The sequence below is a fragment of the Lissotriton helveticus genome, chromosome 11 (genome assembly GCF_964261635.1).
Source record: "Lissotriton helveticus chromosome 11, aLisHel1.1, whole genome shotgun sequence".
NCBI classification, from domain to species: domain Eukaryota; kingdom Metazoa; phylum Chordata; class Amphibia; order Caudata; family Salamandridae; genus Lissotriton; species Lissotriton helveticus.
In genome coordinates, this window is record NC_136072.1 from 1101383562 (window position 1) to 1101397727 (window position 14166).

Genomic DNA, 14166 nt, shown 5'->3' on the forward strand with positions numbered 1-14166 from the left:
TTGACGTCTAACTCCATTGGTGTCTATCTTCGCCTCCTCTTCGACCTCGTCCTAGCCCTTGGAGACATGTTGGTGCTGTACCTTGTCTTGACGTTGATCCTCTCCCCGTCGACCAGGAACGATGTGAAAGGGCTGTACTCCTCTTTTTGTTTTGGACCATCCACGCATGGGTCCTCCAAGGAAGGAGGAAGAGCCTTGGTAGAGGACTGACTCTATCCAAGCTCTCCTGATTTCACACCTTCAGACTGCGCCTGTTGCCTGCTTCACTCTTCAGGGGCATGGAGGCATTTTTTTTCCTTTCTCCCTGGGTATGCCTGGAAGGCTACCTGCAGTGTTAGCATTTGTCAGGAACATGACTTTTAGGAAGCCAGATGCTGTAGACATCCGATGTGTCTAATTTGGCCTTCTGTCTCCCACAGGCAGGACACTTTTCAAATAAAGATGGCCTTTTATTTGACTAAGTACCCAAAATTCCTGTCAGGAAAAAACAGAAGATGTAGGGACACTTGAAAAGCTTTTGAGTGAAGTACTTGTCACAAAAATCCACTTGAGATTTTTGAAGCGAAAAGACCTAAAAAGTGAAAGCTCAGTGCCCAAAAAAGGTATTACCAGGAGCTGGAAAAGAAGATCTGAAGCAACTGCCACCTGCTAGGCATGATGGGATACTGGTGGTCTCTAGATCCTTAAAGACACAGCACTGTTTTTACATTAGCATATTTGCAGCCAAAAGGGCTATACTGTCCTTCATCTCTCTACTTTTACAAAAATGATTTTTGAAAGAAATGTAAGCTGTCTACAAAAGTATTTGGCTTTAAATAGAAAAAGGTAATGAAACATATATATACGTATATACATACCAGAGCCCCTTTAGTGATGTCCCCAGGGTGATCAGAAAGAAACTGACATGTAAATCTGAATATGCAGTGTATGTGCTGGAGGGCACGTGTGGCCTGCAATATGTTGGCAGCACCAAGTTGCAGGTCCCCAAACGTGTACTCCAGCACATGAGGGCCATAAGCAACAACGATGCTACGTATCCAGTGGCCAGACACTTCAAAGAAACCAACAACAGTAGCTTGGAACATCTTAGCTACTTTGTTGGGGACAGGGTGCCCCCACTCCGCTGAGGCGGTGACCGTGAGGCCTTACTTAGGAAACTGGAAACCAGGTATATCCTTGAGTTGGATACTAAGAGCCCGAATGGGCTCAACTCGAGTGAAGATTTTTATACATATTTATAATATAGGCTTCTAGCTTCATTTTAGGTGTCAGCATTAGATTAGAAACAACAGATATCTATCAGTCTTACTGTAACAAGTTTTTGTAGACAGTAGATATTCTTCCCGTGTTTGAGTTGTAATCACTGTTTTATCACTGTTTCCTTCTGTGTACATTTCACTCCTCCTGTTTTACACTTAATAACATGATTTCAGTGGACTAGTTGTTTTGGGATGCAATATATTCATACGGTTACTCAGCTATCTCAGGAGGCACACGATGGAGTTATCCCCATGATTTGCCTGTCAACTCTTTAACATCATGATGTTTTTATCTAGCCTATCATGTTGTTTTCTTTGGCCCTGATTTTAGAGACCTGATGTTAGGATTTTACAACTGATCCTATGATATAGGTTCCTTTTTTGATATTTATGATGCAATAAATATTTATATTGATTCCTTTTTGTAAAAATAATTTTACAGGGTGTATTTTATGATGTTTTTATAATAGTGTATGTCAGTGAAGAGGAGAATAAATATATTTATTTAAATCATTATTGGAATGATTTTTACAAATTTTCTCTAAAACTTTCATGCACATTAATCTCATACATAATAATTACAGATTACAGGTCCTTCTAGCGACATGATCCCCATTTTGAGTGGCAGCAATGAATTAATGTGTTTTTATAGGCTAATTTCCACACTGCGTTCTTTTGCACATTATGCATTTAAGCATCTATATTCAGGCAAAGGTACCACCGTGACAATTGCATCTCCATATTAGCTGTATATGTATTGACCAGCTGTTTTATTGTTTACAACACAGGTTACTGTTGCTCGATTGTTTTCTAGCTTAGGCATTTTTTCGCTCATTATATTGATGTGCACTATTAGACCGCGATGAATTATTAACAGCCATGTTTTTTCCAACAAGGTCTTATCTATTGATGCTTGCTATTACTGCACCTTATATTTATTCAATGCATATATGCCATATTCCCCACTTGGGGTTTATTATGTTTGGCACTAAGTTTTGCACTGATAAGCATTTGTTTGCACTGTTATTTCTATTTGCACACCGTATGAGACAATCATGAACTTTTGTTGCCTGCACCATATTTATTATTGCAACATGGGTAACCATTGTAATGTATATATTCATTATATTGCGACCCTAATAGTATGTCTTCCATATCTTTTGATTCACTGATCATGTGGCATTTTTGCACTAGCACTTTAAAAGTGTGGCTTGCACTGTGAGCGTCATGTGGTCAAGGCCTCTTGGGAGGCCGAAACGCGTCATGGCGGTGAATGGTGTGTATGGAAAATAAATAACTATATGCACTTACTTCTTGGGTCCGTGTTTCGTCTTTGCTTCAAGATTGGATGTTTTGGAGACGGAGTTCTGTTCATATATATAGCTTTGATATATATATATATCTATATCTATATCCACAAACACATTCTCCAAGCACCAGGAGCCCCGACCCTTCAGGGCGGCCTCATGGAACAGTGAGCATGGAGCAGCTCGAGAGAGAATATATGAATATATATTCTCCAAAGTTTCCTCCTGTCTCGAGGATGCATACCGCAACAGGTAGGTAACAACCCTTTATTGCAGATGAAGGCACAATTTCATTCCGACTTTAAATGTCCTCATGCCAACGCGTTTCGAAGTTTGACTCTCTTCTTCTTCAAAGGCATTCGCGCTGCCACAGCATTTACTGGCTCTACTTTCTCCCCTGCGTGTTCGTGCTTCTGTTGACCTCAGGTGTGTCATACTTGGTGATTGTTATTCTTAAAATGCACGCTGGGATGTGTAGTTCATTTTGCCACTTGTTTGCTCCCTCTAGTGGGTTCTGTGTGCTCGCACGAAATCTAGCACTCAATAACCCCCTCCAGTGGGTTTCGGGATGCCATTCCGCCTTCTAATTTAATGCCCCGCTGTGTCTGTACACGGAGGAGGCACATTTCCCCTCCAGCAGTACCGCATTTCTTTCAAAGGTGGTGCAGTCCTCCACGGCCAGAGGCGCCGTGTGTATTTGTCTCCAAAGTTTCCTCCTGTCTCGAGGACGCACACCACCTGTTGGTAATCTGAAGAATTTGGCCATTGTAGCCTTCTGTATAGGCTGCAGAATTTTCTTACCTTAAGTGTTTCTACAGGCCTTCCTGGAAAAAATGCAAACATTTACATGTAAGAAGACCCACTATGGAAAAGTGCTCCAGGATCCCCACACATGGGTGGGACTATTCAGTGCTTACGAGTATCAATGGAGATCCCTTTAGAGAGAAGGTTGATTTATGATTATAATGCCTCTTTCCATCTGTATAACTTTATAATAATGTTTCTTTTCTTGTTCTGCAGTGGCCCAATGATGAAGATGGTTTACAAACTGCAGGCTGAGGAGTACAGATTTGACTTCCCGGTCTCATACCTTCCAGTGAGTTGTGGCCCTATAGAACACTGAGTGATCTATATGTTGTGGTGTTTGACATTGATCTAATGGTTCCACCTCACTGTTCTGCTGTTTCTTTTCAGGGTCCTGTAAAGGCTTCTATACAAGAACGAGTTCTGCCAGAGTGTCCCCTATACCACAACAAGATCCAGTTCACCTCTTCCGGAGGTCTGACCCTAAACTTGGCACTCAGTATCCTTACAGTGGGTGTCCTGGCAGTTAGTCATGGGGTGATGGTGGTTTTTTTCAGTAGTGGTATGCCAGAACTTAAAAACACCCTTTTGCTGGTAAGAAATGGATTCTGTAGAAGGCACCCGTTTCAAAATCTACTTGCTCTTGTCTTAATTGTTTTATGTGACGTCTTCGATATTAGAACATTTTGATGGCTGTGTTTGACCAAAGTGTTTCAAGGATGTTTCCTAGCTAAAATAAAATGCTGTTGTGAGCTTTTTGTCTGCTTTCATTATTGTTGGGCAAATATGCTAGTCACTACTCGACAATTTGGTGCAATATACAGGGTATCCCCACTTATTGTAAAACATGTTATAGAAAGGCCTCCCTAACATAGGATTGAATTACATTTTATTTTATGGCCTGTATTTCACTTTTCTTTGAGCTCTGAAAAGCAGACTAGCTACAAAAGACACAAAATCAGGCTGCAATTATGCAAGCCCAAGCATAAAGACACAACATTATGAGGAAACCAGACGTCCTGGTTTTTCATACTGTCCCAATGTTTGTCAGCAAATAAAGTACGTCCTTTTTTTTTGCAGAGTGGATTAGGTGATCATGGATATCTGTTATATCGTGCACACTCACATTCCACCGACACTTTCTTGATTCATGTCACAATGGACAGAAGTTGGTTTGCTTCTTGTACAGTCTCTCCTTGTTCTTGCAGCACAAGAGGTATTCAAGAGGGGTGAATCACTATAATCGGAGCAAGAGCCTCTGGCCACCTTCAAGGCACGGAGGTGCAGCAACGAGAGTTGTTTAAAAAATATAGTTTGTTGTGACTTAATCTAGTAACTTTTAGTAGTAATTTTCACTCTCTACTCAGATATATTAAGGTGATTACATTTTTCGCCAACAAATGAAATTCCTTGTTGCCACTATCCGTGGAACTAAAATCTCAAAGTTCTGCATTTTCTTTGTGAATAACGATACTTTTTTACTGCCACATTGTAAATATTTATGTACATAATATCCCTCTTTATGTAGTAAAAATAATGATTGTATCCTATTCTGATATGGAATTGGTGATTTAGAAAATAAAACAATACAAGTAGGAATTATTTGTGGCTGGAGAGGTACTTTGTTAGGATTCCTTTTTTTAAAAAAATTCTTCACTTTTGGCCATACCATCAGCACCATTACTTTGTCCTATATTTGAGCAATTACCTACACCAAAAGGAAGTCGTTGATGCATAAATTATGAAGTCTGGGCAGTATTTCCATGTTTTTGGATGTTTGTGTGCCATCAGTATATATATCATGTGTTTTCTTTAACCTCTGAAATAGTTTATTTGTTTTTGACCATTGTAAGATTACAATTCTATCCTGCCTGGGTTACATGGCAGATGGGAAGGTGTTCAGTCCGTCTCCTATCATAACTGGAAAAAGCAAGATTTATTCTTTCTAGACTTTACTTTACCTCCATTTGCAAGTCCCTCGCTCGTTCTTTTTTGTCCCTGCTAATTCCACACTGTGAAAGAGCTGATTATTAACCGATTTGATTTAGATTTGGACATTAATTGTAAAAGGACTGAGTTAAGCTCTACATAGTTTATTATCATGAGTTAATAGATTGCTTAAAATTCCTTAACACTCATCCCAGATGCGTTTGAATACTTCATGTTTCACTTTGCCATCAGCTTGATCACACAGAGGGTGAGTACAATGGCATATTCCGAATTCTGCATGACATGGATATTCTGGTTTGTCTCACTGCCTCCATATAGCATATACCTGCCAACACTCAGTGTGATTTTGCTATTTAACATCATGTTACGGAGGAAACACCTGCCTACTTTTCTATCAATATTGGTCTTGTTAAGGTGATGAAGAAGCTGAGCCTTGGCAGTTTTCCCAGCTTACAAAATACTGTAAACCTTAGCAAAACGATTTGCCTATTCTTTGGAGCTGGTAAACTGTGGAGGTGGAACTGAAAACTCAGAATTCTGAATCTGGATGAAAGGTTTAATAGATTCTGTACAAGATCTGCTTACTAGTGAAGCGAAAGGCGGCAGCAGCAAAAATGAAAGAGTAGCAACATTAAGAAATGTTGTGTTGGAAGTCCTGTGTGCTGGATCTTTATATGTGACATATCAAAAATCTGATATGCTGTGTAAAGAGTCCAGTAGTTCCCTTAGAAGTGTATAGGGGCTTTCTATGACAATCCCAAAGTGCTCTGTTAGGGGATAGTGTGGTCGAGCAGCCTTAGCCTTAACTCAGAGGAGTGCAAGAAGTCTGAAAATACACACAATGGTCAGTAAATGAGACACACAACTCCGATCCACACCAATTTATAAAAATAGCAAGTATCTTTATATATGTTTAGGTATCAGAGAGAAGTCATTCAGGTAAGTACGTTTTTAAATATAAATTCTGCAGTGTTATCGTATGGAAGGAAGAACAAGTTCTTCAAAAAGGTATGGTACAGCGACTTACGGGACCAATATCCAGGAGTTAAGGTGAGTTGGACAAGGTCGAAAGCAGCACCAACAGTGCACCTCCAGTGGCACAAGGGCGGTCGGGTGCAGGATGCAAATCAGCGTTGGGAGCCTTAATGGTTTCCAATGGAGATCTCTGACTGGAAGCCCAGTCGGGCTGAACCAACAGGGGAGCTCATGCCTTGCGATGCTCAGGGATGTAGGGACACCTTTGGTCCTCTTCTCCATGTCCCGGGGGCGATGGATGTAGAGGTGGGTTTAGGCGTCGTGGTTTCTTAACCAGAGCAGTCACACTGGAGGGGGCTTCCGCACAGAGGCTGCAGGCGCGTCGAAGGGGCTATGAGGGGCGAAACCACTATGGTCTCAAGCTCTGGAGGGCAGGAGGACAATGCTTACACCATTGGCCCGCTTCAACTCAGGCCAGGTGCGACGTGTCCAGTGGTGGCTTCAGATGTCGGTTTTGGCGGTTCCAGTGGCCTCAGAGTCTTTGCTTCAGAGTTTCTGCAGGATGTAGGAGAGCAGGTATGCAGCACACAGGAGGTTGTGGGTCTTTATCGAAGGCAGGCAGTCCACCAAGTTTCTGGACACAGACAGCTACAGGACGAGTTGACATTGGCGCAGTTTTCGATGAGGGATGCAGGCAGGCCTGCAGGGTTGGTACCAGGTTGCTTCTGCTCTCCTCTCTACTTTTTTTTTACAACTTTATTTTCCATTTCCATAATACAAAAAGTCACAGCTATCACATGTAGTACACTACTGCACCGCAGTAGGTAACTCCACGTTGAATCATACATTGAACATTGAATACATTTGCCGAGATTCTCCCCCAACCGGCTTTGCATTGGTAACTCGTCTCTCTACTTTTGCGCCTCTTTGGCGTCCTCTCTCTTCTTAGGTCGTCAGGATCTGCTTCTCTGGTGCCAGGGACTTCCCTAAATACTGGATTTAGGGCGTTTAATAGAGTGTAGGGTAGTAGCCAATCGGCTACTGACTCTTGGGGTCACTACGCCCCCTCTATGGCCACTTCCTGTGGGAAGTGGGCATAAGCCTATCCCAGAATTCATAAGTATGCCATCACAAAGATGGCGACTTCTGAAAAATTGCGTCCACCTCAGTGTGGCCCACCTCCGGGGTGGTACTAGCATGAAGGTCGAATGCCTACCTGACTAGCTAATTTTCCAACCTTTCCAGTTGCCAAGGGGGTCATGGACAAAGGGTGCGGCTTCCTCTCCTGTGAGGGGAGACAGATTCGCATTCCAAAGGCCGCAACTCTTTGAAACTTGCCAGACTAGGCAGGTTAATCAGCAGGTCATCCTGTGGGAGGTAGCTTCCCTGTCCACTTGCAATGTCGGTAATGAAACTGACCAGCACATTGGCATATCTGTCCATGCAGGTATATCTTCACATGTAATATTCAGCACCCTGCCTCAGGGCTGTCAGGCATGCTGTAGGTGTGACTTACAAATATCACATACAGTGTTAGGGGACATGGCACACAGGGATGTGTGACATGTCCATGTCGTGTTTTCACTTTTGTCTGCACCAAAACACGCAGCCTGCAATGGAAGCCTTGCATGTGCTTGGTGAGGGGTCCCTTAGGGTGCCACAATTCGTGCGGCTGCCCTTAGCGACCCTCTTTGGTACGTCAGACCTTAGGTACCATGGGTACTTTTTCCTAGGAACTTGCAGAGGGTACTAAAGGTTTTGCCAATTGTGCAACAATTATACAGTTTTTGGAACTAGCTCTGGCACTGGGGACCTGGTTAGCAGTAACCCAGTGCACTTCCAGTCGAAATCACAATCAGTTACCAGGCAAAAGGTTGGGAGTGACCATGTCAAAAAGGGCTACTTTCCTACATCTTGTTTTAATAAAGTTCTTACCTCAACAGCAAAAGTTTTTTTTTTTTGTGTGTTTTCAGTTCACTTACACCAATTGTTACTTTTCAGAACTACCCTGTCGGACAGTACTTCAGCACCTCGGACAGCGCTTACTTCATCTTGGTGGATAAATATTTGAATTGGTTCCTGCCAACAGAAGGAACTGTCCCTCCTCCTCCAACTTTCAATCTTGGATGCACCCTGCCTTCACCAAGTCCCAGGTAACACAACAACAACTTTCCCAGCCCTTAAGAGTTCTGGCTGGATGCTATCATTTAATTTGTTTTACAGTAATTGTTTTCTTCACATATTTAGATATGCTTTGTCCACACTTTATTTAGAGAGACCCCCACCCCTCTCTGTTTGCCGCACCTAAAACAATGTTGTTGATTTCAAAATATCACCTTCTAAAAAAGGAAACCCAAATTACCAGAGGTGCATGTTTATAATTTTAGTAACAGTCATCAAATTGGGCTTCTGAGCATAACACATATGTTTACATCATATTATCAATGCTTGAGTAGTATGTGGGATTTGAATGTGACTGATTCACATTATTTATAACAGGTTCAAAAAATGCATAGAAATTGCAGAATGCAGTACATCTGTTGTCTGCCAATCAACATGCTGCTCTTATCTGAAGCCTGAGCTACGTAACATATTGGTTTTAATCCATACCACAAAGGTAGAGGATACTGGCAGTGGAGGAGGGAGCAGTGGGGCCAAAGTGGCTGTGGCCTCCTCTGCCTGCCCTTTTCTTAATGCTGCGCCCCTTCACCTGCTCCATCGACTGCCTGCGATTTACTGTCTTTATTCTTTTAGGTCTGGTGTTAGCTAAGACAATTTAATTTTACTAAAAATATATGTATAATATATTTTTTATGAGGGCTTTAAGCGTGTTCTCTTCATCCATTGAGTTATTACTGTCATCCCCATGTTTTTACTGCCCACTGCAGCATGCCGAATAGGTCAATGGTAAACCAAATTCAGCCATTCGATAACTTAACTGTCAGTGATGACATTCTACCCTTTCACTAGGAACACCTCCACACCCAAAGCAGTTCTCGTCAGTACCAGGGACCTGTATGTTAACATGTGCTTTTTGAGACCAAATAATGTGTGCTGTTAGCCATTTGTTGTTTTTAATAAAATTGACAAGGACAATCCAGTTGCTTCTACAACAATAGAGTTTTACCAAAAACAAATAAAATTAACAAGCCAATCAGCCTGTTGGCTTTGTCAGTGCATGTGTACATTTTTGAGTTTGTTTTTAGTGGTGCTTCTAATACGCCTGGCCTCAGCCTTACTCACTGATTCAGAGTGTGTAACAGCACAAAAGAGGCACCACATTCAACAAAGGTTGCTAATCATACCATAGTTTCAGGCTTTGGCCACAACTATCATTCACACTCAGATTGTGTAGTCAGTACATGACTTCCTGTACGTAGGCACCCCGCCCTAGAAAGGCAGTGGAAGTTGCAACCCACTAAAGTGATTCATACAAAAATAGGTACAATGTAAGCTAATGTTTGTTCTCTCTGTGTGTTATCAATCCAGAAATACATTCTAGTTTTGTAATAAGAATAGCCCTATAACATGAATTTATGGGTGTACAGATAAGGAGGAGGTATGACATTTTATTTATTTTGACAGATCGGACAGTGATGATCTGCAGTAGTTGATTGTAAGGTAGATTGCCTGTTGTGAGCTTAAATTCTTCAGTCTTAACATGGTGCTTTTTTCTGTGCCCTGCTGCTATAGCCATGCTATTGTTATGAATTTTAAACTGTATAGGAGTTAAATGTTTATATTTTATTTTGTACAATCATGCTTTGTCGTTGTGTTTGAAATGTACTTTTATGGATGTTCTACAATCCGAATAAAGATCTTTTGACTTGACTTGTAAGGTAGATTGCCTGTTGTGAGCTTAAATTCTTCAGACTTAACATGGTGCTTTTTCCTGTGCCCTGCTCTGAAAAGCATTTGCATGAACCTTGCGAATAAGTACATTGTAGTTGATAAGGCTTCAGTGGCAAGATCTTCACCCTCTCCAATGCCTTCTAGAAGCCATATCTTTCGAGGGAGCTTCACTACAATGTGTTATTTGCCAGGAGGGCCTTGACTGGGGAAACACAACTTCCAAGCAGAAATACATCCACGGTTTTAGAGGGCTGCAATTGTTGAGTGGTCTGGCGGTGAGGTAAGCTCATACATGTTGTGTGTTTTCTTTGTATTGTGGTATTTGAAGTCCTGGACGTACAAAGGTAAAAAAAGAATTACAAGTACCACAAAGCAAAGAAAAGCGCACAACTGAGTGAGCTATGCTCCTGATGTCAGAAATAAGTTAATCAAGATATGTTTTTTCTTTGCATTCTATCAAATGTAGTATTGCAAGTCTGAATCTAAACATAATACAATGCAAAGCAAGTAACAAAGTCCATATAAAGTAACAAAAGACAAAGAAAAAAATGTTTTGCTCAACTACTCATATTTGACACGGGTCTGCTGGACATCTTTAACCTGGCTCGATGCACAATTCTCTGAATCTTTATAGAGTATGTCTAGCTGAGAAGCAGCCTTGAGTTATGTGACACCTTCAACTACCCTGTGGTTTTTATTTTATTTTTAGCCAGATGAACCTAGCATCCTCGGATTGTTTTCTTTTTCTTTTTAAACCCATTTAGAGGTCAGGGCTTATAAATCTTGGAATGCAAAGTGTTGTTGACTATAAAGCCACTAATTGCTAAGAGTGCCACATATGATGAGGGTCACTTTGCAGCTCTTCTGTAAACAATAGAAATACTATGCCCATATGCAATGCCAGTTCTGGACGTGCACATTGTACATGGTCTCTAGCTTCCGTTTTCTTACTTTCCACTACTGTGAAGGTGTTTTTTAAGATACTGTAGGTGTAGCATTTCTCAAGTGAGTTCGACCATTTCCTGCACAATGCCTCTTCAAATCCCTCAAGCACATTGTCGCAGCCAGCAGCGTATATTATCTCCATTGGAGTGATTTAGTTGATAGTGCCATCATCGGGTCTTCTCACTTGAGTGTTCAGTTCCCCAAGTCAGTCGTACCTCCGCCAGGAGGGAGATTGTCTTGGCGAAGACAGTGGTGGGATCTATATGATACACTTAAAATTACAGCCTATAGTTGTGAAAATAATTTAATAAAAAGGTGGGATGGGGTAAGACTAAAATCAAGGAGATGCTATTTGGACGAGTTATCGATCCTAAACATCTAATGGTCTGGTCAACATGTTTCAGCCTTGTATTGCTCCTGTGGCCTTTATCAGGTAGATTCCTGTTATTGTAGGTGTAGGAAAGTAGGATCTGCTTTTATGGTAACCCCCACGTTTTGCTTGATGTAATGCGGTTTCTGACAAGGATCCTGCTAATCGGGATCCCAGTCTCTGTGCTTTCTCCCCTAAATTGGTTTGGTAAGTACATGGGTACATCCCAGATTGGGCACTGGTGCAACCTTATCAGTCCCTAGTATATGGTACCAAGATACCCAGGGCATAGGTACACCAGGAGTCTCCCATGGGCTGAAGCATGTATTATACCACCCATGGGAAACCACTCAATTTGTAACTACAGGCCTGCCATTACAGCCTGTGTAAGATGATGCTAGCACCACTTACGAAAGATATAGATTTTCCTATATCTAAGGTCACTTGACTTAAAACCTATAAGTCCCTACTACAGCAGGCCTTTCAATCCTGAAGACAGGGTGCTTGGTTCTAAGTGTGAGGGTACCCCTTCAGGAGCAGGGCACCCCTACGACCTACGGAGTCCATTCTCCTGGATTCTAAGTGAGGCAGCCATATGACATATAGAGGGGCACCGTGTCATTAGACGGTGACCATCTCAAAACTGACTGAAACTAATTCTATCATGTTTGGTATCCCACATTTTGGAATCATACCTCCCACACCGTAAACAGTGTGGGAGGTATGATTCCATCCACCTTAAAGCTCCTTTGGGAGGCCCTCTGTGCTGCCGGTACCAGTCTGCCAGACCTGGACAGATAGCCAGGGCTGCTGCCGGCCAGAGGCACGTTTCTCCCCTCCTGCTGCTGAGCCAAGCTCGGGCAGGGGAAGGCAGAACAATAGGTATACTGTCACGGGGAGGTGTGACCACCACCCAGACAGGATTTTGTGTATTTGGGCAGGGTGGATGCGCTTGCCAGTTCCACGTACAGGGCACACTTGGTGCCCTCCATGTATAGTCCAGTTCAAACCAGTTCAGGGAGCCATTGGCTCCCGCTCTGGTGAGAAACTGGACAAAGGACAGGGGAGTATCCTCACCTTGTCCAGACCCTCCTTTTGTGAGGGACCCATGAATCGTCCCAACCCTTTCCTTAGGGTATTTAAGGGCTTACCTGTGGGTGGGTCCCTGGATTCATTGTGGGATAAGATTAAGTTCAGACACCACTTCTTCGACCGTCTGGGCACTCTGGACTTTGCTCTAGGCATCAAGGCTGCAACTAAGAAGACTCCTGCTGCTCCTGACCTCGTTGCCCTGCTCGTCTGCTGCAACGTCCGTGCCTGTGCACCATACAGGAGCCTTCCAAGGCCTGTGAGCATCTAAGACACGTGAAGGAATCTCCCTTGAAGTGAAGGAGACACTTCCCTGCATCTGCAGGCACCGCAACTAAGATGATCAGTCTGCTTCCACGGACTCAGTAACTTTGAAGGTGGTTCTTCACATCCCTCGAAGCCTGCCCTGTCCTCTCACCAAGTTTGAGGCCAGTATCCCTCGTCGAAGTTGCAGGAACTGAACCCCAGTGCACCGCGTTGACTTGCGGTTACAAAGGCTTGTTGGCTTCCTTCCACCAAGATCTTCGAGCTCCAAGTAGCCCCAACCTCAAGCATCTCCAGTAACCAAGATCTTTACCCTCACCGCATCTCTTGCATCGTGGGCTTGCATCTTTGGTGAGCTGCTCGAGGTCCTCTTGCAACTTCAGTGCCTCTGGCCTGCGGGTCCTCTTGAGGATCATCTTTGTATTCTTTGGGCTCCCCTGATAGCTTGGGCCTGGCCTGACTCACCTGCTTATGGTGAGTCTCCTGGACCCACCGGACACCTACCCCATAACTCTCGACATCCAACGTGGGACAGTCCGTGTACGGCACCCAGGTCCACACAGCTGTAGTTCTAAGGTCACCGTCCGCTTTCCTGCAGCCCCGACATCGGTGGGCATTTGTCTACCGTGCTTCCTGGTCACTCCTGAGTGGCACGGACTCTGTCCCCTCTGCTTGCAGGTTCTTCACATCTTGAATCCACCTTTGGGTTCCACCGGACACTTTCACCTTCTCCAGCAGCAGCATCTTTCTGAAGTCCTCCATTGGAATCAACAACGATTTCCGATGCCACTTCACACCTATGCACCCGGTTGCCCTGGGGTAGGTATCCTGGTTCCTAAGGTATCCATGGGTGGGGTGGCTCTCCAACCTTCTGTCTTCCACAGGGTCCGCTGGGAAGGGTTCTACTTCTTTAAAAGTGCAACATGACTTGCCCATTGACTTGTATTGATCACTCGGTCATGTTCCCATGTAGCACACAGCCTCTCTAGGGCTCCTAGTTACTTAACTTGGGTGATTCCTTGGGTCCCCGACACTTCTACGTCTTCTGGGTACAGTCTTGATTTGAGTCGTGGTTCGCATTCTACTAATTTAGCATATGGTTTGGTCCCCCCACCCCCGGTGACCACTGTGTATTACCTGCTACTTACCTGTTTCTGTTGAAAAGTATTGTGTGTATCTCTGGCTAGGAGATAGCTGTATGTGTTAGTGAGTGTTATATAATAAATACAAATTTTAATAAAGACACTGTGTGTTTCTTTTTCAGTTAATTTATATCAATAAGATTATATTCTGGTAAAACAAGCTGCTTTACACTCCTTCTGGACTAAGCCTGAAGGCTGCTCTCCACAGC

At 43.2% G+C, this 14166-nt stretch overlaps 1 protein-coding gene across 4 annotated transcripts in view; it reads left to right on the forward strand.

The window, feature by feature from the left end:
- The window catches only part of SMPD4 (sphingomyelin phosphodiesterase 4), a 641449-nt gene that overhangs the window by 284089 nt on the left and 343194 nt on the right, over nt 1-14166 (forward strand). For all 4 annotated transcript variants that reach the window (XM_078667774.1, XM_078667777.1, XM_078667775.1 and 1 more), the window contains 4 exons: nt 3587-3662; nt 3761-3869; nt 5515-5567; nt 8297-8448. In XM_078667774.1, the coding sequence (XP_078523900.1) occupies nt 3587-3662; nt 3761-3869; nt 5515-5567; nt 8297-8448 (390 nt within the window). The remainder of the gene's footprint in view (nt 1-3586; nt 3663-3760; nt 3870-5514; nt 5568-8296; nt 8449-14166) is intronic.